The sequence below is a fragment of the Macaca thibetana genome, chromosome 1, assembly GCF_024542745.1.
Source record: "Macaca thibetana thibetana isolate TM-01 chromosome 1, ASM2454274v1, whole genome shotgun sequence".
In the NCBI taxonomy this organism is placed as follows: Eukaryota; Metazoa; Chordata; class Mammalia; order Primates; family Cercopithecidae; genus Macaca; species Macaca thibetana.
This window is the reverse complement of record NC_065578.1, coordinates 78,291,405-78,318,282: the sequence shown is the minus strand read 5'-3', so window position 1 is coordinate 78,318,282 and position 26,878 is coordinate 78,291,405. Positions and strand designations below refer to the sequence as shown.

At 34.2% G+C, this 26,878-nt stretch overlaps 1 protein-coding gene across 3 annotated transcripts in view; it reads left to right on the top strand.

The window, feature by feature from the left end:
- Nucleotides 1–1,419: 1,419 nt before the first annotated feature.
- The window catches only part of ADGRL4 (adhesion G protein-coupled receptor L4), a 117,638-nt gene continuing 92,179 nt past the window's right edge, over nucleotides 1,420–26,878 (top strand). Inside the window, exons 1-2 of one of the 3 annotated variants that reach the window (XM_050805341.1) lie at nucleotides 1,420–1,602; nucleotides 3,036–3,185. In XM_050805341.1, coding sequence (XP_050661298.1) covers nucleotides 1,581–1,602; nucleotides 3,036–3,185 — 172 coding nt within the window. In that variant the 5' untranslated portion in view covers nucleotides 1,420–1,580. The remainder of the gene's footprint in view (nucleotides 1,603–3,035; nucleotides 3,186–26,878) is intronic. The other 2 variants (XM_050805362.1, XM_050805351.1) reach the window with 2 other exon arrangements.

The window sequence follows — 26,878 nt, the reverse complement described above, 5'->3', positions numbered from 1 at the left end:
AACAGCCTCCTGAGTGCGATGTCATTCTAGAAGCAATATAGAGAACATGGACTGTGAGCTTGTAGTCTGGGTTCAAATCAAGGCCAGTCACTTAGACCAGCTGTCTAAGAGCTGCTGTGGACTCTGAGCAAGTCACACAACACCTTTGTTCCTCATTTGCCTCACCTATTATGGTGCCACTCTCAGGAACTTTTGCCCACATTCACCTAGAAGGAGTCTGGGAAAATGCTATGGAGAGCCAGGTAAATGTGTCAACACATAAGCACTTGTGACTGCTGTTAATACATAAGTCACTTTGTAGTGTGTGATTGTGACTAGTTTTAGTTGTTTTTCCAGGGGTTCATAATCCCCCTGGAGTCCAGGGGCTGTGGCTGTTCATCTTTCTGAGACTGCCCTTTATACAAAGTAAATTTGCACTAGTCACTTTTTAAACAGAATAGGAATGGAATGTGACAAAGGTGATCTGACTTTTGAAAGGTAAAATGACTTGTGTTAATGGCAAAAATATTAGTCATTTCCTTTCTTTAAATCAACTTTATTTAAACTTACATATAATACAATTCATCTAACTTATATATGATAAAATGCACCAATTTTAAGAATACAGTTGGATAAGTCATGACAAATGCATGCACTCATATAACTGTCGCCTCAATCAAGATATAGAATATTATCATCACCTCAATTTCTCCTTGTGCCTTTCTGCAGTCAAACCCTCTTCTGCATCCCAACCCTGGGCAACCATTGATCTATTTTCTGTCATGATATATTAGTTTTCGCTGCCAGTTATTTTTAATTTTTGAAGCTAGAATTGTTTCCATGTTCCAACGTGAACGATATCTTTCTACATAATCGACTTGTATACTAACATACAAAGGATATGATGCACCAATTTTTCTGCGGGTGTAAGGAGGGGCTACAGGTGAATTTTACCTCAAATTGAGTTGATAATGGAAAACACAATCTAACCTAGACACAATAGACTATATCCTTATTTTACACGATGCAACCCTGAGTCCCAGCAAGGTGGAAACTGAGCACTGGCATGCCCCTTTGCATGGATTCAGGTTCCCTGACTACTTCTTGACCCATTGTTCTTGAGGAAAATTTATTGGTGAATATATTAAAAAAAAGGCTACGTCTTGAAATTTAGGTGTCAGAGAGAACCCCTAAAACCTATTGAGTTTTGGATGCTAGCTCCGGAGGGGCTCTCCATGGATCTCAGAGACCATTGCTTTTTAAGTACTCACTTTTAGGGTGTCACTCTGGGAGCTGCGACTGGGGACAAACTGATTCCTCATTGGGGCTGTAACATTGCTCAGGGTCAGTGGTCACCAGGCAGGGAATAGAGCCCAGGTGGCGTGGGGAAAGGGAATGGGGGCCGGACATGGTCAGCGGACTCAGGACTTGACTCACACACTCACACAAAAGAGGCCGGAAAGTGTCCGGAGGAAGCCGGCGCGTCACGGACGACGGATCCGGGACCCTGCCGCGCCCGCCCAGCGGCGCCCGGTCCCGGGTCCACAGCCGCACTCACCCCGCCGCGCTCTCCGCCACCGCCACCACCGCGGCCACCGCCAATGAAACTCCTCCCGCTCCTAGGTGAGTGCTTAGCGCCCTTGGTCGCCGAGGTGGTCCGAGGGGCCAATGCCTTGTAGGGGACGGGATTTTTTAAGAGGTGGAGCTCACATGGCAAGTGGATTTGGCAAAATCTACGAGGAGAATTGACGTAGTACTTCTCAGGATGTTTTTCTCCTTGACCTTTCAACTCTAAAGCTGAATATTCCAAGGTCCAGGGAATGTTACCTTTTTATTCCTCTTGAGGAAGTGTCCAGCGTCCCCTTTCACCTTTCTTCTGTTCTGACCTGAAGAAATTTGGGAAATCCAAACCACTAACACCCATGGGAGGCTTCCTGGCATTTTAAGGAGATTGCCGAGCCAGGTTTGAGCTTCATTTTGACCATACTGTGCAGAAAGATAGTAAATGACATCTCTGAGGGTGAAATAATTCCGGCTTAGTCAGTATACATAGTTATTTGCCACTAGGATTTAGAACAGAATACTTAAGAATCTCTTGGTACCTGATAAAGACAACTTATGCTAGATGACTGTTTTCAGAACAATGACCTCATGCTTTATAGCTGTTGGTCCTCAAGACTCTTGAGAAGGTCTGGTAAAACAATAAAAAAGGAACCTTCTGTACTTTTCCTTATCTTTTCCTATCAGTCCACAACATATAATTTCCAAATGTATTTCAATAACTCTGATGTATAGTCTTGTTCTTTGCTTTGTTTCTTTTTTTTTTTTTTTTTTTTTTGGTCACATTTGTGTGCTGTTCCATTTCTAGAAGATCATTCTTTGCCCATAATGTTGAGTTTGTTTTTTTGTTTTTGTTTTGTTTTTAAATTTCCCCTAATGGAAAAAAATAGTGAAATAAATTTTATTATGAATAATTGAATTGAAAACCATTGAAATTGAAAACAATTGAAGTTGAAAACAATCATTAGAACACAGAAAAAAACAGCAATTGCATCTGTTCTCCTAGATAAGATGTCATCTTAAAATAACACAGATTTGAATTTACAAAAACCCAAATACTCAATTTACCTTCATTTCTACACAGAATTACTCCCAGAGGAGGGAAATTGCTTTACAATCAGGCAGTTCCCTTTCAAAGTATCTCACCTCAGAATGAAGGGTAACACTGAATCAACATGCTATACTGATGTGGGAACACAGTTTTTATTATAAAGCTGAGTTGTTTATTACATTTTAGCTTTGTTGAGATTTACTTGATAGAGGTTGAAATTGAAAAAAAAAAAAAAAAAAAAAAAAAAAAGCCTTCATCTTAAAAGCAAGTTTTACTTACTTGCTGTTGTGCTGTTACTTAGCTAAGTGCTCTCTTGGGAAAAATTTATAATACATTTATCTAAATAGAAAGAGAGGAGAATTTATGTTTATTATACTCTAATTCAACAATGGGGAGAGGTGTTTCTTTTACTTTTTGAAAAGGTGTATTTCTGTATTTTATTTAGTGGTTTTTTCCACTTTGTTGAATTGTTCCTATACTCAAAATTGCACCAAGACACCTTGTCTCCCAAATGCAAAATGTGAAATACGCAATGGAATTGAAGCCTGCTATTGCAACATGGGATTTTCAGGAAATGGTGTCACAATTTGTGAAGGTAAACAAGCTTTATTACTTCTTTTGGATTATACTGTAAGATTAAATTCTGATGTGAATGTTTTTCTGTCCTCTAGAAACTTGTTTTGTTATACAGTTTAATTTCATATATTTAAACAATGCTTAAGTAGCTAAACAGTAAGTTTGACTTCACTTGTCAAAATTTTTGCTTGTTATTGATTTTAAATGACTTCATGCATATCTTATTTTTTGATGCAAATATTAAAGATTTCCCTTTAACTCATGCTGGAGATCCAGGTATAGAGGGCATAGTCAACAGCTTTGGGAACAAAAGAGTTCATGAAATTTAGACTATACTGGTATGGATTGCCTTCATATATCCTCTTTACTACTTGATATATGATACCAAGTATATAAGTATTTGTACGCCTATATGGTATATGATACCACATATACAGGTACTTGACCGCTTATATTTGGAGATAATATTAAGACATTCATGGTTTTCTCATGCATACCCTGGGCATAGGAAATGACAAAAGAAAGAGAGAATTTTGAAAAGACATCATCTTTTGAAAAAGTAGATTATAATCATAGAACTTTATGCTACTGCCCAGAGACAGAATGCCAGAAAGCATCCTTGTAGGATGCAGTGTAGCCCATTGATTTGATCAGCAGAACACCATCTGATAATCAAATTTAAATAAGTTCGTGTCTGTAGGTGTCACCTTACCCTTAATCCTCCACTCCCCTTAACACACTCAATCTTTTTAAATTCATTTTCAGTAAAATCTAGTTTTAACTGGATTCATAGACCAACATTCTGTGTAGAAGAGAGAGAGAGAAAAAAAAGTACTAGGTCATACAAATTAGTTTTAAAATATAATTAAATAGCAAGTTCAAATTAAAGTTGTGTGGTGTTATGCATCTAAATGTATTTAAGATAACATGAACTTTTTTTAATTAGGCCAGAATATTGTATATTGTTAATATTGTGTATGTTTGCTTACAACATAAACAAGTTGTATCTTGTGATTGAATTATATAGACTCTTTAAAAAGATTAAATATGCAGTATTTAGTAAGACCAAACCTCATCATAATTAGGTTGAATGTTTAAAAAGTGTACAGCAAAGCTACAGTTTGCTTAATGGTGCATTAAATCAGGTGTTTCTGCTTGTGTACACAGCCAGAATTTGTAATATACTATTTTACAAGAATTACAAAATCCTTTTCATAAATAATCTTAGAAATTTATTGTGTATTTAATTGAACGGCATTATAGCAAGTGGAAAGTTGAGTGACCTTCAAAATACTGCATCTCACAAATTAGTGTGCTTTTCCACTAATCATTACAAATTGTACTACAGTACTTCATAACCAGAGTTGCCTTTTTGTTTAGATACTTTTCAATTTTCATGCTTACCATAAGTAACATCAAAATTTTTCACAATTTGGACCTTTAGCAACCAACCAGCTTATAATCATGTCTTTAATGATTTCTTTTAAAAACGCATCTTCCATTATCTAATGCAGTTGTTTTTCCCCCGCTGCCTAAGTCAATAACTAGCTAATGAACAGAAAATATTTTCCATTGGAAAGAAAATTCTTTAAGACCTTTTGGCCTGCAATTTATTTTCACACAGAACATAATTTGTAATGGGAATTTATTTCCTTCTTAGGTTCATGTTAAACTTAAATTCCCTTTCTGTTTAAAAAAAAAAAACTCCATATACACTTGTTTTGATATTTATTATCTGAGATTTGTAGTGTCTTCTTAAAACTGTTTAAACAGTGGTTTTCATCTTTTTCACCTTTTATTAATTCGCTGACAGGTTTTTAACCTTTTTTTAGTCAGGATAGTTAATATGCCTTTTAGGATTAAAACACGGCGTTCCCAACTGCTGAATAGTCTAGGTTATATTTTGAGTTTTAAGATTCTTGTTGGCATTTTTGTCTCTAAAGAGATTCCTCACCTTTCCTATCTTTCTCTAAGATTGGTATTAGGTCAAGATGAAATGACTGGACAGGAGATTAGCTACAGAGGATGCCTACTTCTTGATGAATAGAATTTGTTTTCTTTTATCTGTCTTCAATATCGCTGTTACCATAAAATTTATCTCTCTCAGAGGTACCAAAGAAATGTTATAGTAACAACCCAACCTCACTAAACATATTAAAAGAGCAAGTTTTGAAGAAGTAATTTATAATTTGTTTTGCATGGTCCTAAAGAAATAAGCTTTAATTGTAGTTAATTTATTTAATCATTTTTTAATTCAACAGATGTTTATTAAGCACTTTGATCATTATCATAATCACATCAATATTAGAATAACTAATATCTACTCTGTGCTGAGTCCAAAAAATTAATTAACAGAGGCCTTACAGTCAGACGTACTGATTAGGAGTACAGGCTGTGGAATCAAACAGACTTGGATTCAAATATTGGCTCTACCACTTGTTTGGTTGGTTGACCCTTCCTACTTCATTTTTATTCTACCTAACAGAGTCATTTCCTAATACACATAATTTATCATGTAACTCAGCTACTTAATACCTGCCAGTGACTCTTCCTTGTCAACAGGATAAAGTCTAGGCCCTTAATTCCCATTGCCCTCTCAACAAATATGCCCTCTGATATATGTCTGTCATGAAATTCTTGGAACTCCTTTAAAAATATCATACATGTTCAACTTCTAGGTTTTGGCTGATGAGTAAAGGAAATAATTAACGGCCAAAATGGTTTTTCAAACGTTGTATGCTTATAAAGTAATATATGGGGAACATTTTTTGATGAGTAGCATGGAGTAAAGACAATTTGAAAACTTTTGAGATGTTTTGAGCAATAGCAAGCTGACTGTAATAAATGTATTGACTTTCAAGTTGTTACTTCTCATTTGGATGCATATGTTCCATTATTTGTTTAAATATAAATGAATTATTTTCATGCGTTCATCTTATAAATATTATAAGTGGAATTATCATTAAGTGGAATTCTTCAGAATTTCACTTCCAAAGGAAATTGCTAATGTCTCTAACCCTAAAATAACAAAAATAAACCTAATATGTTACTGAAACAAATCCAAGAGGTAAACCAGCTTGTTTAGAAAACATATTTATAATGCAATTATTATGCAAACATTTTAAAATAACCATTACAAAGCAGAAAAACAATAATCAAAAGATATCAGTGCATTTTGAAGAAGAGATCAAGCATTTTCCTCTATGATAAAATATAATAATTACCTTGAAAAAATGAGAAAAAAGCAAAGCCATTTACTTATTTTAGCAATTACAATAATCATTGTATCCCCTTCATACTAGACATTTTCACAAAATGGTACATTTTCACAAAATGGTACCTCTAAGCAATTAGCATAACAACAGTATAATTTGCTTACCTAAAAAGATTGTGTATCACCTTATTTTTATCATATCCTAGTGAATTAAATAGTCTGCTCACCAAAGTTAGTCTGTTTATTCACTGAGATAGTGTGTTACACAAATAAGCAAAGTTGAAGTTCACAAATTGCTTTAAAATTGTATAAATACGGATCTTATGTGAAAGTACATACCCAGAATATAGAGTTTATCCAAACTATCTGCTTCAGGTCCCTTTGGAGAAGCTATTTTTCACAGTAGCTTCTAAATATTTTCTTTCTTTCTTACTTTTTTTTTTTTTTTTGTCTTAGGCATTTTAAAAACATTTGTTTTCAGTTTTCATCAGACATTATCAGCTCTCTTGTAGTTCATCTGAAACTTTTCTTGTCCTTTCATTTTTAAGTATTGAAATTTAGGAGTAGTCAATTCAGTTGAGTAGTACCTGGACCAGCATTCGTAATCCCTCCCTCCCTCTCCCTCCCTCCCTCCTTCCCTCCCTTCTTTCCTTCCTTCCTTCCTTCCTTCCTTCCTTCCTTCCTTCCTTCCTTTCTTCCTTCCATCTTCCTTCCTCCTTCCCTTCCTTGCTTCTTTTCCTTCTTTCTCTCTTTCTTGTTTTTTAAATTACAATCCTCAAAAGGAGGTGGTTCCCGATTTTCAGGTAATATTTAAGGACTATTTCAAAAATTGCAAGTATATATCTCAATAATATTATATGTATGTTTTGCTTCATGTACAAGATATGTCACTAAAAATCTTAGGGAATTTTTACGTATCTCAGAGGAACTTCTTAAATGAATACTACAGCAAACTTGAAAAAGTATAAACTCAGATGTGCTACTGGAGAGTCATGTATCAAATTTGTTTAAAGAGAGGTTTATATTTCCTTGGGGTTTCTGTATTAAATGGGAAATGTAACCTCTTTAAGAAATTATAGTCTAAATTAACCCAGGGTTTACCTTCCAGGATCATGATTTCTGTAAACTTCATCCAAGTAAATAAAATATCTTGCCAATTTCAGAAATTCTTTTCTTTGTATTGCAAATATGACCTCTTTTCTCTCTTCACAGAAAGGTTCTACAGTAGAGATACCTACCACTATAATTAGTTGGAACTTTCTCAGAAATATCCACTCAACAATATTACACATTCCATCAATATATAGAAAGAGGAAAATAAACCAATAGTACCATTATAAAAACTTCCTTTAGGTTAATATTTGCTTTGAAAAGAGAAGGAAAGCGGCTTGTGTGATCTGAGTTTTGCTGATCAGTTCCAGTTTTAAAACCAAAGACTTCACTGATCCGGTTTATTAAGGTCAGTTTTACAGACTAAGTTTTAGGAACCATTTCTCCAAATCATCTTACTTCATGTTTATCTCACAGGATAATTACCAAGAATGAATCAGATACAGCTAAGAAATTTCTTGAACTCTTAAAGTAGGGTTTAATATGAACATACGATTTTGGATTTTCCCAAGTAACCGATAATGGAACCTAATTAAAATTTTTATTCAAGTAGAAGCCTCATTTATTTTTAATCAGTATTATCTAGATGGATTCATTGAATATTTAGAACCAGAAAAGTAATATCAAGTAACTAATAGGATGAAGAATGAAACTGAAATAATAAAAATGAACACACAGCTTCTGGGTTCTAATTTTAAGAATAAAAGTTATGCAACATTTTTTACTAAATCGATCTTAAATAAGACTTTGCACAATATATTTTCTACTTATGCACAGAAAAATACCTTCTGGGTTGACATTATTTGAACGTTGATTTTTTTTTTTCCAAATTAAGAATACCATTTTCTGTGTACACTTCAGGCTCTGCCATCAGTTTATAAAGTTGATGATAGGTAGAAAGAGAGATACAACTATAGATGTGCATCATATAATATGTATTAGTGATAAGGGATCAATGACAATAAAAATTGAATATGCTTTTCCTAGAGCTTGTGTTCATTTTGCATGCAAAGTGAACACAGTGGCTGCGTCATCTTATATTTCCTGTTCTGCCATATATTTTGAAGCTGCTATGAATGTAAAACTAAATAAAAATTGTATTCTAAATGTGGATTATCATACATTTTCATTCCTGTTGCTTTTCCATGAAAATTCTGGTAGAAGGGTGACCAAAGAAGTAGTAGAGATAGCACTTCCAGTGCTCCCCCCAAAATCACTGAGTCCAAATTTTCCACTGTGTTTATTATAGTTCTAGTCTTTTGTCAATATTTTAAGGTTGCAAATCTTATTTTGCAAAATTGATGACATTTCTGTTATTCTGGAAATGTCAGTTGTCTATAGTCCCAATTTTTAGGGCACCAGCACACTTCTTAGTAAACTCCTGGTTATTTTAAAAGTAGATTATCCAGTCTTGTACTTATCTGTGTTCCCATTATTTCTCTTCTTCCTTATTTACTCTCTTTAATTATTAAGTAAGTTTCAGGTTTGCAGCTTAATAAAAAAAATTATATATTGATGTTGATTTTAGTGACTTCTGTGAGCTAGACACTATTCTAAGCACTTCACATGAATTTTTAAATTTAATTCTCACAATACTTCTCTGAAGTAAGGGCTGGTATTAGCCCCAATTTATAGATTAAGCAATTTGCCAGAGAAAGTATATACAAACAATTGCCTCATATAATCCTCAAACTACTCTGTGATGTAGGTCTGCAAATAAAGAAAGTGAATCTCATTGAGATAAAATGAATTATTTTGGTTCTACCCCACCCCCATCAGCCTTTTCCCTGCTACATTATCAAAACAATCATATATATATGAAGATATTTTAAGAATCTAGCTGCATGCGGTGGCTTACGCCTGTAATCCCAGCACTTAGTGAGGCCGAGGCAGGTGAATCACCAGGTCAAGCGATAGCGACCATCCTGGCAACATGGTGAAACCCTGTCTCTACTAAAAATACAAAAATTAGCTGGACATGGTGACACATGCCTGTAGTCCCAGCTACTCAGGAGGCTGAGGCAGGAGAATTGCTTGAACCTGGGAGGAGGAGGTTGCAGTGAGCCGAGATCGTGCCACTGCACTCCAGCCTGGCGAGAGAGAGCAAGACTCTGTCTCAGAAAACAAAACAAAACAAAACAAAACAAAACAAAAAAACAGAATCAGTTCAAGTTTTAATATCTTGATAAAATGCGTAGGTCAGGCACAAGAGTTTAACTCCTGTTCATCAATTTCCATCAAGACAAGTGAATTTTTTTTAAAAAAACAATGAAATCAGAAGGAGGCCATAAGAAGTCCACAAATTACAGTGAAATTCTCAAAGCAGTGTCTAATGCCACAAAAGGGGGCACTTCAGTGCATATAAAGAACCCTGCAGCAAAGAGGCCAGCTTTTCCCTGTGGTGGGTATCCTGTCCTCTTCCCAGAAGTGGAGAGAAATCTAGGTGATTGTTTGAGACATTGTTTTCCAAAGATTATATAGATCGGGCATTCTATTCCTCATTGTTTGTCTCCAGATAAAGTCAAGAAAATACTCTAAAAGAAAACTTGGTTATCTGCCTGGAAGCAACTCCTGAGAGTGAAAATTGATGCCTCCTTTCTGCCTTCTTCTTACTGATGTTACCTAGAATAATGCCTCAAAATTACTGTACCCATCTGCGTATACAGAGAACTCTGAAATCTCTTTTACTCCAGAGATAGTAATGGTTAGCTGGCAAAATCTGGAGCAAGTTACCTGTGATAATCAACATTGTTTTCTAATTATAAATGTGAGGGTCATTTAAAGATAGTCCAGTCTTTGAAGAAAAGTGAACAATATAAACACGTAGATGAATAAATAGAAAAATTTGCCTGAAAAGCCATACTTTTAGGTTGAAGAAAACACTCTGATTTATATGCTCAAAGACATTCTGGAAAATTTTGCATCCAATCAATTACAAAAATTTAGAAGAGGCTTCTATGTACAAAAGAAGTATCACACCACAAAAAAAAATATTGCTTTGGTATAACCTCAAACCTTTGCATTGCTCAACCTCTTTCAAACGCTTTCTCTAACTCTGCTTCTTTCATAGGAGGAGGTATCAAGATACAAAGCTGCTAAAATTGTCAATAATGCATGCCAGTGCCCAAAAACCACCAAAAGATTGCGAATAAAGTTTCTCATTCCTGGGTTTTCTGTCTTGCAAGGGTGGTTGCCGGATAGAACAGGGAAGCTGCAAATATTCAATTTATTTATGTCTCTATGGAAGATACACCAGGACAGCATTAGTCAAGATATTCTTGAGCATATCATCTCAGTACCATTCCCCTTTTCACATCTCGATTTCACTCCTTTTAATCTTTTTTGTTAATCTAGGTCCAGACCTTTTTCATATTCCTCCTGTGCTTTATCTCAAAGGTTAAAAAAGGCGATCATCCGTGTGTTTTCTGACCCGAACTGCATGGTTTGCCTGTGATTTTTATATTGAAATGTCATTAATGCAGTAATAGAGTCCATGCCTGGTAATCATTGTTGCAGAACCTCTGCTTCATTTGATTGAACTCAAACTCTTTCTGTGACTCACTTGTAACTTTTGTTGTTGCAATAGTGTAATCATGTCTTCCCTGTGTTGTGTGTTTACCCCAAATGATTTCCTGAATTCATTGGCTAACTTGATTGCTCCTGCCAAACAAACCTAAAGTATTTTTCACCTCCTATAAAATATATTTATTTTCTGATAACTGATGAGATACTGTACAACAATAGGGCTGAAAAATCCCAAAATTGTAGCACTAAAAAGCAAAGAGGGAATATAAGAGAACAAAATGGAAAATAAGAGAACGAAACTGAGAAACAAAGGACCAACCATGGAAGGTCTAATATTCATCTAATAGTAGTCTTATTGAAGAAGGGTGCAGGCAAAATTTAGCAGAGGATAAAAGACATAAATTGATTTCCCAAAACTTAATAAAGTCATGAGTCTTCAATTAAAAGAAACCACAGATGACCACTTATCTTCTATGGAATGTGCCTGTGCCTTCACTTCTCAGTTTATTTTTAAGGAATATCTATTGATATCCTGTTATAAAAGAAGAGTATAATTTACTTTACAACCTGTCACTTTTATTTATACATGCACGTTGTTTATAATCTTTATGTCCTTAAGTAGTAACAGAATATATTGGCTGACTTAACATTAGGAAACTCCATTTCTAGAGCCTAGGTTAGAAACCTACACAAATCGTGAGAAGAGAGAAAGTACTTTTCAAAAGGACATTTGGGTGACTACTGTCAGGAGGATGAACAGATGCCATGCAGCCAGAAAGGCAAGTGACCACTGCAAGAAAGTTTCTGTCAGTCCTTTCAGTTCCCATTTCTACATCCATCTAATTCCATTTAACCACTAGTTTATCTTTTTCCTGAGACAAATTCTAGTCTAAAAAGGGACATTTATTAGAAATCTTGTGTTATATCATGTTAATAATAAAATAGTTTCTAGATTAATCTCTTATCCTCCAAGTTCTTATTATTGGACTCCTCTTTTATATCTTACGCTCCAACAACTAAAACCCATCCTTATATGTCGAAACCCTCTTGGTATCCTATGCTCCTGTAACTAAATTCTCTAATAATAAATTTTAATGTTTCTGTGCTAAAGTCTCCAAATTTGTTAGGTATATTTTATCTCTGTTCTACTAAGATTCTCATCGTAAGTCACAAAGAGCATCCAAGCCTCAGTTTCCCTAAAGTGCACAGATTGGACTAATATATTTATTAATGTCCCTGCAAGGTTTAAAGTTATTTGATTCTACTATTGTAATACATTTATTTGAACTGTAGCCAATTTTCAGTTCAACCAGTTCTTGAGTACATAGCCTTGATCTTGGACTCAATTTGAAACATGAAAATGAAACAGACACCGATTTTGATCTCTCGCCTGTAAGCTCAGTGCCCTTTCCACTTTATTGCACAGTTCTGTTAAACTCTGATCTCTGGAGCTGGCATGACCAATGCAGGAGATGCTATATCTACTCTTTGTACTCCTCTCGTCTCCACTCATGACCTGACACAACACGATACTCTTTCCTGGTGAGCCAGGATGTGACCTGAAAGTTCTTCTCCCAATATTACCAGGCTGGTGCTACAAATCAGTAGAAGTTGGCACATAAATGAAGCATTTTTTCCATATTTTCTCTGTTGGTTTCCTCCCTCAGAAGGAATTTCTGGATCAATTTTCTGAGACCCCTCCTGCATTACAGTGCTGAAAAGTAAGACATTAAATATCATATGATCAGTGAGAGAAGTAGTATATTGGAGTCACTTGAACCATTAAAAGCAAGTGGAAGGCTGTTACATCCATGATTTTTATATTTGCTCTCCTATTGGAAAGGTTTAGTCACTGTGATGTGTGACTGAGAGTACTCCTTTGAGTAAGATGGTGCACAAATCCATTTAAGGGACAGGAGGGTTGTAATTCATGTGATTTTATCATTGCCATGTAACTACCAACTAAAACAAAGTAGTACATAGTGGGACTGATTTTTGTGTTGCAGTTCCAAAAGATCTTTGCTTAACGAATGTTTATGTGCAGGAATGGTAAAAGTAGAATGGATCAGAGAGGCAGTCGTCTCAGCTAGGAAGTAAATCCAAAAGCCACATTTATTCATTCTGAGGGTAATATATATTGCCAGGCATCAAAATAATTTTGCACCAGGCTCAAGTAATGAGGCAGGATGATCAAGTGTATGTGTGCTCAGAGGACAAATTAGATCCTTTCAATACTTGGACTTATAAACTTGGTTTCTGTCCAAGACCAGATTCACATGCCACTTTCTTTGCAAGGCTTTAAAAAAAAATTTATCTGTCAGTAATAATTGTTTGTTTTTAATCACGCTCTCTAAAGTAATTAATCCTAGTAATGAATAAATAATTTCATTCTATTTTTAAATTGATGATGGAGTCTGCCTGCTTTTCATTAGTGACTGGGAAATCCCATCAATGACTACACTTTGAGGAGAATGGCTGGTTCTTATTTTTTATTGTAACCTTGGAAGCTACAAAAATCCGGTCTACAAAATGCTGCAATTCTGTTTGTTGATGCCCCGCTTTTATTGTTCTTTACCTATGCTGAATTTATTGAAAGATCGTGAATGGTATTTCTGTTTGCAAGAATCAAGCACTTAGATATGATTGAACATCACATATTGTATAAGGTTGAAATGGGATTACTTTAGATGTAATCCCATCTCAAATATTTTGCTGTAAATACAGAGTATCCATCATAGCCAAATGAAGAATTTGCATAAATGATCAAACTCAGTATCGTAAACTTTACATTGGTTTGCTCTGTAATATCTTTGTTTTCCTACTTCATTTTAAGGGATGAACTATGCAAGTCTGAATTTTCATTGACTTATTTATTGCTTTTGTGAACATTTTCATTAATAAGAAAGTAACATTTCCTAAGACAGAGTTAGCTGAAATATTGGCATTAATAACTTGTAATGGTCTGTTTTTGAGGCAGCCTTCAAAGTCCCAAGAATTACTTTGTTACTTTCTTTTGGATCTTATGTATCAAGTATGATTTTTTCACAAAAATTCTGGGAAGTGTAAAATCACTGGCACTTAAAAAAATGAAATTTTTGGCCAGATGCGGTGTCTCATGCCTGTAATCCCAGCACTTTGGGAGGTCGAGGCGGACATATCACGAGGTCAGGAGATCGAGACCATTATAGCTAACAGGGTGAAACCCCATCTCTACTAAAAAAAATACCAAAAAAATTAGCCGGGCGTGGTGGCGGGTGCCCGTAGTCCCAGCTACTCAGGAGTCTGAGGCGGGAGGGTGGCGTGAACTCGGGAGGCGGAGCTTGCAGTGAGCCGAGAGGGCGCCGCTTCACTCCAGCCTGGGCGACAGAGCGAGACTCCGTCTCAAAAAAAAAAGAAAAGAAAAAGGAATTTTTGCTTAGAATCATATTAGTACTTATTTTTAATTACAAAAATAATTTTACTCCTTTTACGCCATGTGTTATTCATAATGCTTGTCTCACATTTATCACTCACTTCCAATGAACCAAACTTCATAAATACAACTTTATATAGAGCTAAATGTATTCTTCATTAAACTATTTAAGATGTGGTTTTATAGGTTTAATCATTTTTTACATTATTATGTGCAAGGTGAAATACTTTACGCTGTTACAATTTCATATTTTTAAAAACTTTATTTTGTTTATTATCATGCCCTAAATTTGATTAAAATGGAATGCATGATCACATAAACAAACTGGGAAGAAATAAAGTATTTTTGCTCTCTACAACTTTAAGTCATTTTATGAGAATTTGTGTACTCCCAATATATAAAGATTATAAATAAAATATTGTGTACATCCTCGAAAAATGCTTGGTTTAAGTTAAAAAAAAAACAAAAGTTATTTTAAACCTCCTTGTTACTTTCTTCCTCTAGAAAAGATTATTTTTCTACGTTTAGCAGTGTTACAATCAACTAAAAATTACATGTTTAGGAGAATGTAGAAAAAATAATTTAAGAAACTCTAAATGTATTATCCAGGATAATTTTCTACTTCCTTTATGCCCAAGATATAATTTAATATCCTCCTGTTTTATCAACCATCAAACATCAAGTGGTCTGAAGAGACATAGATTTGTATAGTTTGTTAGTCAGCTGTATGACAGAACACCACTGTACAGTATATATTATACAGCTTTTGTATAAATGTATCAATCATTTGGATTGATAAAAAATGGAACAAATCAAACTTGTCAGGCATAAAAACGGTGACTTTTCTGAATATTAAAACATTGAGGCAAGATTTTTGAAATATTCTTTTATCCTTAGCTATTTGGTCCATTGCCATTGAGCATAGATGAAAAGCACCAACCTTAAATTATTGTCCTTTTATGTGTAGTTGTGAGCAGGATAAGAATGAGAGTATTAGGAGGAAAAAAAGTTTTCAGGCAGTTGGAATATAGGGAACAAACTCTAACATCTGAGTCTAATAGACAGTATTTTATATTCAAGTCAAAGAATTTTCATTAAAAATGTGATTATGTGGAGTATCATTGGTCAGACAAGCTCAATTCCTGAAAAGTCCCTTGGCATGGGATTTACTGCAAGGTAATGCTATTTTCCATATCAACATGATTTTTCTGCAATCTTATGTTCAGATACATAATTTATATTACCAAGAAATCCAGATTAGTGTACAGTTTCATAGATTCTCTTTATAATTGTTTAAAAGCTTCCTAATAAATTGCTGAAAGACAGAATGTTAAAACTGTTCAAACTTTGTACTTATTTTAAGGAGGAAATTATCACTTTGGTCCTTTATTTGCCATGAAAAGAGATAATAACTTTCTCTAGGAAGATTAGAATCTAACCAAACATTGTAGTCTAAATATAGCATACAAAGTCTTGTGCCATTTGTGAAAATGCTATCAGGGAGAAAACCCAGTAACTGACTTTCTGCACTGTATTTTTTAGGTACACAGATTTAATTTAGAGATTATGGTTTGATAATAAAATTTACCGTATGAGTGTTTTTGGCTGATAAGAAATTGATTTTGTGACCTTGGTACACATTAATTGAAATATCTGGCAATATGTCTTGACTAGGTTAAAGGAACCATACATACTTGGAACCATATTATTTCTTCACACTGTACTAGCGAGTTAATCCCTTTTTGCCATTAGAAGGATGTAAACTGCTTTTTGCTACTACGGGAGCAGAAATAATCTCCTCCTATTGAATAATAAGTAGGTTTTACACAAAACTTAGTTGGTTGACTATATTGAAGGTGAAGTCTTTTAATTTATTTAGGAGTTATATTACTCACATATTAAATGTAGTATATTTTCACATATTTCAAAAGTTATATTTATTAAATCATAAATATAAAAATATGTGTTGATGAGCATATTGAGACTTAAAGGTTGTTATTTCAGTTATTCGCCAAATTTTAGAATGTAATTTTAAATAAGTTAAAATACCGTGAAAGTACTAAATTGTCAACATTCTCCGTACCTTAAGTGCTAGCTTATTTAACCGATATTGACTCTAATTGTATTTATGCAGGAGAAATGAATTGCAGAAGAGAATTAAAACAAATTGTGAAATTTGTAAATTCTGCATAAAGAACCCCAAAATATGTACTTCCCTTGAGGTTTTTGGGACTTGATTAACCAGACTAGTTATCTATACAATAATTATCCAGACACATGCATTGCACATCTTCACTTATTTCTCTTTCGTGTATATAACTTCAGAACCAAAATGTAGGTCATGCTTATCTAGCACTTTGTGCTTTTGGCCCTCTGAAGGACAAGAACACATCGTAAGTCTTAACGAATTTAGTATTAAAAATATAATTGAAGTTGTATTTAACATTTACAACTAGCATGGGGAAGGAATGTGCTGCTGTCTTTTATGCATTTTTGGTAATTAAAGTTGACATGTACAGGCAACTAAATCAGTTTTCATGAGATTGAACAGAAGCTGAGGTGTTTTAAACACTTGCTTGATAGTTTTGCCTTTGTGGCAAATTATTGATATTTTGAAATAAGAGAGTTGTATATCCTTTGTGTCAAAAAGGTTCTCATGCCAGATTTCCTGGTGCCATATGGAGGATAAGTTCTGAAGATTTTTTCTGGACCTTTATAAACACAGAAACCTATTGAGAATATTTTTAAAAAGTACAACAAATCTCAGTTGTATATGCAATGCAGAAAGGCAAGCAGATGCTTGATTATAGTGTTATGCTTCTTCAACTAATGTTATGTTTGCTGCAGCAGTTTCCAATGGAATACCATGTGGAGAAGAATGGTCTTTTAAATGTGTTTTCGTCTTTGAATTTCAATTTATTTGTAGACAAATATATTTAAAAAATTTCAGTAGAAGCATTAATTGTTGTTTTATAGTCAACAATCGTTTATACTTCTCCTTTGAAAAAATCAAATGGTTGCTTTGAGAATAAATAAGTGTAGTGTTAATCTGAATTTAAGCAAGTCTTTAGATTGTAATCCATAGTAAAAATTACATTATTGTGTTAAGAAATTAAAACCAAAGTCTTATAAATTATTGGTGATACCTTTTTAATAGAAGATTCCAGTGATTCCTAAATTGTGAACCAGGGACTTATTACTAGTAATGCCTTAATAATTCCATATCAATTTCTTAACTAATGAAAAAAATTTCTTCTAACAGTGTTTAAAATTAAATAGAAATATGACGCATTTAGAGAATACAATTAAAAATAAAATTCAGAAGTATGACAAGTGCTCAAAATTAGATATCAAGTACAGATAATAAACACAGAAGGGAAAAATGGCTTGTTCATTTCAAAAGAGTTTTGAGGATGTAGCACTATGACGGAGATACACTGAGATAAAAAGGATCCTCAGCTTTTTTGATTCAGAAATGAAATATTGTTGATCTCAATCAAGATTAATCAAAACCTGATGAAAATATTCTGATCATCCATGGAAAGTAGAATGACAGCTTACTGTGGGAGTCAGGACCTTGGAGGAAGCAGACCTTCTAAAGAAGGTATTCCTGGAATTGAATCCTGGTCCTGGCATCTACCAGCTTCTACATCTGTGGATTGTAAATAGTTTTATCAACAACAAAATCATTTTTGAAGACTAAAGACGAAAATACAATTAAAGCACTTAGTTATAACCCACCCATATAGAAAGGCTTCAATAAGTCATAACAGTTACAATGTAAATCTGTCAATCACTTTGTGACAAAATTGTGTTTGGTGGGTTCAATCTCTTCCTACTTGCCCAAACCATTCAAGACACCTGATTAAGATCATCTAGGCTGCAAGATTCTGATGCTAGTGTTGCACAGATAACAAGATGCTCTTCTGGTTTTCCCAAACTCCACAAACTACAACACAAAACGTGCACTTCGGTACATACCTAGAAGAAGAACATGTTACTCCCCATTCTTTACCAGTTTACTAGTCTTTAACTTGTGTTTTTAGCTCACTGTCTCCAAAGGGAAAAAGAACAAACCAAAACTTTATTTAATTATTACAGTAAGAAAGTAAGCTTTCTTTAAAGAGTAAGTTTCTTTAATTTCCTTTGTACCAATCACCTGGTCAGTATGGTGGATGACTGTATTTAAAGTAGAAGCATGTTTACAAAGACGATCTGGGAACTAACTTTTCCTAAATCGTATGTATTTCAATACATTCAATTATCTAAAAAAGATGGTTAGCATTGAAAGCATGCTATGATATAAAGTACAATAAGAAATATATTTTAAAAGTGTAAATTCTTGAAATAGTTTACTGTGAATATTTATCAAAATGTGATACTTTCCATTGCTTGAAAATAATGAAATTTACACAGAAATTGGACAAGTGTCTATATTATAAAATTCTAAATATTTTGTTTGGCTTAACAGATCTTTTACTGAAATTAGTTGTTTAAAATATATGAAATAAATTATAGATGACAGAGTTTTACTATACATGAAGTTTCTTTTAATTATTATTATGAACTTTATAAAAACTTGTAAAAATACTTGCAGAATACTTTGGCATAAAGCTTGTTAGAGTAGAGAAGTACATATATATTTTTAATTCTGGGAAAATGGAAGAAAAAATCATTTTTGCAGGATGGAAGGATTGAATAGTTAGCACAACTTTGTTTGTTTTAGAGATTAATTTGGTGTCTCACCTCTCAAGTGGTTCATGTAATCTCCAGGTAGATTCTTAAACTTCGAGAAAAATCATAGATCTGTAGACTCACCTTGTGAGACATCATTTAGGATTTTCAATGCCTAGGAGAAGTGATGTGTGTTCATTGACAGGAACTGGTTGAGAGAGATGATTGGAATTACTCTGTCAGGGTTCTGCTTTTCCATGGCTGTTGAGGCATTCATCAGTGTAGTATTTTATCTTGAACCAAGATAGATTTGAATGAAAATGTGTCAAGACACCTTCATTGAGTTCAGCAACATTTCTGAGTTACAGTTTAATTTGTTATCTCTAGATGATCTAATATTTGCTCATTGCACTTGAACTCTCTGTAGTTTTTGGAAACCTTTCCAATAAATGAAAAGTAGAGCACTAAATATGAATTCTGTAAAGGAATCCTTTTGCAACTAAATCTCAACTTTATGTTTTCAGAAATAGAATAGCTGTCTTAACTCTTGGCCTGGCTCTCCTAATTCTAAATTTATTCCTATTTTTTTCAATCTGTCATTTCAAATTAATTGTCAAAAAGCCAGTCATCAATTTAAGTTTTCTAAAGTGCCCTGAAATAGTGTTTAAACTCTTGGTATAATAACATTTGTTTTTCATTACTTTCATTTTGTAATTTGCCAAGGAAACAGTAGGTTATACCTTAAATTGCTTTTCTTTTAAGTATGTTATTTTAAATTCTAGTACATTTTGCAACTTTCCTACTAGTTGGTCAATATTCCTAAATTACGAAACAAAAAAAATGCAGTGGCTATTTTAAATAATTGAAATAATAATGTGATAAATATTACCTTACTATAAATCTAAAAATCATGGTATGATTCGTATGTGTTAAAAAAAAAATAGAGCAGTAAGATTGAATCAGATTGAATGTTCCTTTGGATAATTTCCCTTTCACTAATTTATGTCTCATATTATTTCTAAGGCTTCAGCGGTAAGGACAAAAGGGCAAATAAATGTGGCCTGTCTTGGAAAATGATGAGTCATGCAATATTGAAAAGGAAAAGATAGCAGCTAAGAAACTCTCCACATGAATTAATCAAGAATATTTGCCAGTGCCTAGAGTAGAATGCTGTATAGTAAGGTTCCAACCTAACTATTAGTGTTCCAATAATACACTTTGTTCTTCTACCAGCTAGACAACCATCATGGTATCCGTTATCAGCACTGATTATAATTATTATGCCTGCAATTAGATAGTGATTTAGATATTGAGATTTGCAGGTACTTTTAACTAATATTCTTGGTAAAAAATTTATCTGAGACTGAAGATTTACTACTTACAATATCATTGGCATCTCCTTCCAAACTATCCTGTTTAAATGATACCATCATGTCATGATTTATCTACTTTGTTTTATGACACGCCTTGTTAGTTTCATGGCATACATGCTTGCAAAGCATCTTATTGCTACAGAACACCTCCCGTGTGGTCAAATTAGTTTTTAGACTCTATCCAATCTTTTATCCAAGATACGTTTTTACTATTTTTGATCATTTTGAGGTTTTAACTTAGATTATTTATAGTTATTTCAAATAGGACCCCAGGTACTCTTTGTTATGATGAGAGAATAATTGGGAAAATATTTTAATTTTAGTGAAAGCACAGTTTGCATTCCAATTTGAATGTTATTTTATTATTTGAAAAATTTTACTTTTATCCCAACTATTCAAAAAATAGTGCATATTGTTTTTTAATTTTTTTAATATTTATTTATTTATTTATTTATTTAGATAGAGTCTCATTCTGTTGTCCAGGCTGAAGTGCAGCGGCTCAACCATAGCTTACTACAGTCTTGAACTCCTGAGTTCAAGTGCTTCTTTCTTCTCAGCCTCCAGAGTAGCTGTGTCTATGTACCAACACACACCCAGTTAATTTTTTTTTTTTTTGTATTTCATAGAGACAGGGTCTGACTCTGTTGCCTAAGCTGATTTTGAGCTCTTGGCCTCAAACAGTCCTCCTGCCTTGACCTCCCAAATGCTAGGATGACAAAAATATCAGCAACTTGGTTGCAGATTTCACTGCCAAAAGACAAAGTCAATTAGTCATAGTTCTGCTGTATAAGAACTTAAATAGGGATCACATTTTTTTCAAAAGGCAAAAAATGTTATTTTATTTTATTTTTTTATGTGATTGTTATTATTATTGTTTTTAACTTTTATTTTAGGTCCAAGGATTCATGTGCAGATTTGTTATATACATAAATTGTGTGTCACGGGGGTCTGATGTATAGATTATTTTGCCAACAGTAAATAAGCATAGTACCTGACAAGCAGTTTTTCGATCCTAACCCTCCTCCCTTCTTCCATCCCTGAGTAGGGCCCAGTGTGTATTGTTCCCTTCTTTATATCCATATATACTCAGTGTTTAGCTCCCACTTATAAGTGAGAACATGGCATTATTGGTTTTCTGTTCCTGTGTTAGTTCACTTAGCATAATGGCCTTTAGCTCCATCTGTGTTGGTGCAAAGAACATTATCTCATCCCTTTTTATGGCTGCATAGTATTCCACAGTGTGTATATACACCACATTTTCTTTATCTGGTCTACCACTGATGGGCATTTAGGTTGATTCCATGTCTTCCCTATTGTTGTGAATAGTGCTATGATGAACATACAATGTATGTGTGTCTTTCACATTTCTTATACATTGCTTAAGCTTTACTATGCCTATCTTTTGACATTTAAGAGGAAGTTGTTATATGTAATTTTTGTCCCTGATTTTCTGTCTTCATTTAGAAGAGAAATGAGAGTTATGCAATAGTTATTAACTAATCTCAAATTACCATTGGAGGAAACATTATACCAATTGTGTAACAACAGTTAAAGGTCAAAATTAAGACACTATTCTTAAATTGATCAAATAGGTTGTAAACTCTATGCTTTTGTTTCTAAATACCATTTCGGCATATTTTGTTTTGATAAAAGTAATATATACTTGTTGCAAAAAATTTTAAGCCACTGAAAAAGTCAAGGGAAAAAGCAAATCATCACTCAAATCCCTACCTTGTAAGCCTGCTTTTATGTATTTAATTAATATAATTCAGAGTATCTTTCTATGCATGGACACCTATAAAATAGATTATAGATAAATTAGAGAATAGATGAGAGAAAGATTAGATAGAAAGGTAGACTATTATAAATGTTGGATTGTTGTTTACATGCTATTTCAATGAAAGTCCACTCCCATTTTATTATAATTTAACAGAAGAAAAAAGAGACTAAAATGAACTGGAAAGAATTGTTGATTGCAGATTTATATTTTTAACCACAAGACAAATAAATTTTAAAATAACTATATATATAAACATATATATATTTATACATATAGGTGCTGAGATAATTTTTTTTTAATTTATTTATTATTATTATACTTTAAGTTGTAGGGTCCATGTGCATAACGTGCAGGTTTGTTACATATGTATACTTGTGCCATGTTGGTGTGCTGCACCCATCAACTCGTCATTTACATCAGGTATAACTCCCAGTGCAATCTCTCCCCCCTCCCCCCTCCCCATGATAGGCCCCGGTGTGTGATGTTCCCCTTCCCGAGTCCAAGTGATCTCATTGTTCAGTTCCCACCTATGAGTGAGAACATGCGGTGTTTGGTTTTCTGTTCTTGTGATAGTTTGCTAAGAATGATGGTTTCCAGCTGCATCCATGTCCCTACAAAGGACACAAACTCATCCTTTTTGATGGCTGCATAGTATTCCATGGTGTATATGTGCCACATTTTCTTAATCCAATCTGTCACTGATGGACATTTGGGTTGATTCCAAGTCTTTGCTATTGTGAATAGTGCTGCAATAAACATACGTGTGCATGTGTCTTTATAGCAGCATAATTTATAATCCTTTGGGTATATACCCAGTAATGGGATGGCTGGGTCATATGGTACATCTAGTTCTAGATCCTTGAGGAATCGCCATACTGTTTTCCATAATGGTTGAACTAGTTTACAATCCCACCAACAGTGTAAAAGTGTTCCTATTTCTCCACATCCTCTCCAGCACCTGTTGTTTCCTGACTTTTTAATGATCGCCATTCTAACTGGTGTGAGATGGTATCTCATTGTGGTTTTGATTTGCATTTCTCTGATGGCCAGTGATGATGAGCATTTTTTCATGTGTCTGTTGGCTGTATGAATGTATTCTTTTGAGAAATGTCTGTTCATATCCTTTGCCCACTTTTTGATGGGGTTGTTTGTTTTTTTCTTGTAAATTTGTTTGAGTTCTTTGTACGTTCTGGATATTAGCCCTTTGTCAGATGAGTAGATTGCAAAAATTTTCTCCCATTCTGTAGGTTGCCTGTTCACTCTGATGGTAGTTTCTTTTGCTGTGCAGAAGCTCTTTAGTTTAATGAGATCCCATTTGTCAATTTTGGCTTTTGCTGCCGTTGCTTTTGGTGTTTTAGACATGAAGTCTTTGCCCATGCCTATGTCCTGAATGGTACTACCTAGGTTTTCCTCTAGGATTTTTATGGTATTAGGTCTAACATTTAAGTCTCTAATCCATCTTGAATTAATTTTCGTATAAGGAGTAAGGAAAGGATCCAGTTTCAGCTTTCTACTTATGGCTAGCCAATTTTCCCAGCACCATTTATTAAATAGGGAATCCTTTCCCCATTTCTTGTTTCTCTCAGGTTTGTCAAAGATCAGATGGCTGTAGATGTGTGGTATTATTTCTGAGGACTCTGTTCTGTTCCATTGGTCTATATCTCTGTTTTGGTACCAGTACCATGCTGTTTTGGTTACTGTAGCCTTGTAGTATAGTTTGAAGTCAGGTAGCATGATGCCTCCAGCTTTGTTCTTTTGACTTAGGATTGTCTTGGAGATGCGGGCTCTTTTTTGGTTCCATATGAACTTTAAAGCAGTTTTTTCCAATTCTGTGAAGAAACTCATTGGTAGCTTGATGGGGATGGCATTGAATCTATAAATTACCTTGGGCAGTATGGCCATTTTCACGATATTGATTCTTCCTATCCATGAGCATGGTATGTTCTTCCATTTGTTTGTGTCCTCTTTTATTTCACTGAGCAGTGGTTTGTAGTTCTCCTTGAAGAGGTCCTTTACATCCCTTGTAAGTTGGATTCCTAGGTATTTTATTCTCTTTGAAGCAATTGTGAATGGAAGTTCATTCCTGATTTGGCTCTCTGTTTGTCTGTTACTGGTGTATAAGAATGCTTGTGATTTTTGCACATTAATTTTGTATCCTGAGACTTTGCTGAAGTTGCTTATCAGCTTAAGGAGATTTTGGGCTAAGACAATGGGTTTTCTAAATATACAATCATGTCATCTGCAAACAGGGACAGTTTGACTTCTTCTTTTCCTAACTGAATACCCTTGATTTCTTTCTCTTGCCTAATTGCCCTAGCCAGAACTTCCAACACTATGTTGAATAGGAGTGGTGAGAGAGGGCATCCCTGTCTTGTGCCAGTTTTCAAAGGGAATTTTTCCAGTTTTTGCCCATTCAGTATGATATTGGCTGTGGGTTTGTCATAAATACCTCTTATTATTTTGAGGTACGTTCCATCAATACCGAATTTATTGAGCGTTTTTAGCATGAAGGGCTGTTGAATTTTGTCAAAAGCCTTTTCTGCATCTATTGAGATAATCATGTGGTTCTTGTCTTTGGTTCTGTTTATATGCTGGATTATGTTTATTGATTTGCGAATGTTGAACCAGCCTTGCATCCCAGGGATGAAGCCCACTTGATCATGGTGGATAAGCTTTTTGATGTGTTGCTGAATGGTGCTGAGATAATTTTTAACCACTCATTTAGATTTCAGACAGTACTAGTTGACCATTTGCCATGCTAACCTTCTTCCTTCCTCTCTTTCCTTTTTTATCTTCATGTTATTGCTTTGTAAAGGGTTATAATGTTAACATTCTGTTCTACCATGAGTTCCACAGTAGTTTAATCTCCATTTATGGTGAAAAGGTTTTAGCTCTATCCTGAGGTTATTTTCACTATAGATTCTCCATTTCTAGGAGAAATTTCTAGGAATTTTTTTTTTTTTTTTTTTTTTTTTTTTTTAGACGGAGTCTGGCTCTGTCGCCCAGGCTGGAGTGCAATGGCCGGATCTCAGCTCACTGCAAGCTCCGCCTCCCGGGTTTACGCCATTCTCCTGCCTCAGCCTCCCAAGTAGCTGGGACTACAGGCACCAGCCACCTCGCCTGGCTAGTTTTCTGTATTTTTTAGTAGAGACGGGGTTTCACCGTGTTAGCCAGGATGGTCTCGATTTGCTGATCTGGTGATCCGCCCATCTTAGCCTCCCAAAGTGCTGGGATTACAGGCTTGAGCCAGAAATTTTTTTAAATGCAATTCTAGGAATTCTAAAAAAAGTTAAATTTCTTTATTGAATATGTGTTTTCTTTTTTAAGAAAGGTTTCTGACTACTGTGTTCTCTGCTTTCTTCTGTGTTTGAAAATGTCTTACTGTTCCTCTTACACTTGGAAAACTTGTTTCGACACACTATTTGTAAGTCAAACTGTCATCATTAGAACTTGGATACACCACATTTTGTGCCTTTTGTCGCTGACTGCTGTTATGCCAAGATTGAGGCTAGTCTCACTTTTACCTCTCATACACGTCATGCCTTTTCTGCCTAGATGAATACATTCAAGATTAATCCAGACTGTTTCCTGGTGGACATTTACCTTTTCCATCGCTTTCCTTTTAGTTTTAATTTTAGTTTGTAAAATTAACTAAATAAGTCCAAAATGATCCGTATTTTTACATACCTAAACATATAAGAACTTTAATATTTTAGCACCAATCTCCTACCTCAATATTACTTAGTTTTATTGTTCAGTATTTCAATTTCGTGTTTTTTGCCCCTCAAATTAATCATTAATATTTTTAAATAGTAGTAATAGTAACAATAGCAATAAGAACCATCATAAGGTTCTTATTTTGTACCAGGAATTGTTCTAGTGTCTTTGCTTGTATTAAAACATGTTTGAATCAGTATACTGTATTGTCTCTTAATGTACCACTTATGTAGTAGTGTTGTTTTCGACTTCTCTGGATATTTGTTTGTTTCTTCTCGCCATTCCTTCATGTTTACCATTCTTTCCTTCTGAGTTCAGTGTTCTTTGTCCTGAAGTTCACCTGATAAATTTTGTGTTTGTTTATCTGAAGATGGCTATCTGAGTAACAGATACTTTTTCCTAAGAACTTTCAAGGTATATGGTATATTATTTTCCAGTAGTTACTGTTTAAAGTGTCTTCATATATCTTTTTTTCCACAGGCAATCTACCTTTTCTCCATAGTTGTTTATAAAATCATCTCTGCAATTTCACTGTGATGTTTCCGTGTTTATTTTCATTAATCTTGCCTAAAGTTGTATTCCCCGAATTTGAACATTCTTATCTTCAATGCTATAAAAGTTTTAATCTGTTAGCTCTTAAAATAATAACTTTCTCATTTACTGTCCTTGGAATTTCAATTGAATGCTCCTCTTTCTGTGATATGTTTCTTAAACATCAACATCTTCTATCTCTTTTTGCTTATGTGTCTTACATGTTAGTATTTCAGATCTTTCACTTCATTTTTTTCTATAGCTATATTTAATCTGTTGTTCAACCAGTTCACTACATTAATTGTCTTCTTTTATTAATTCTAGAACTTCTTCTACTTGGTTCTCTTAAACTCTCGAGTCTTTTAAAATAGAACCT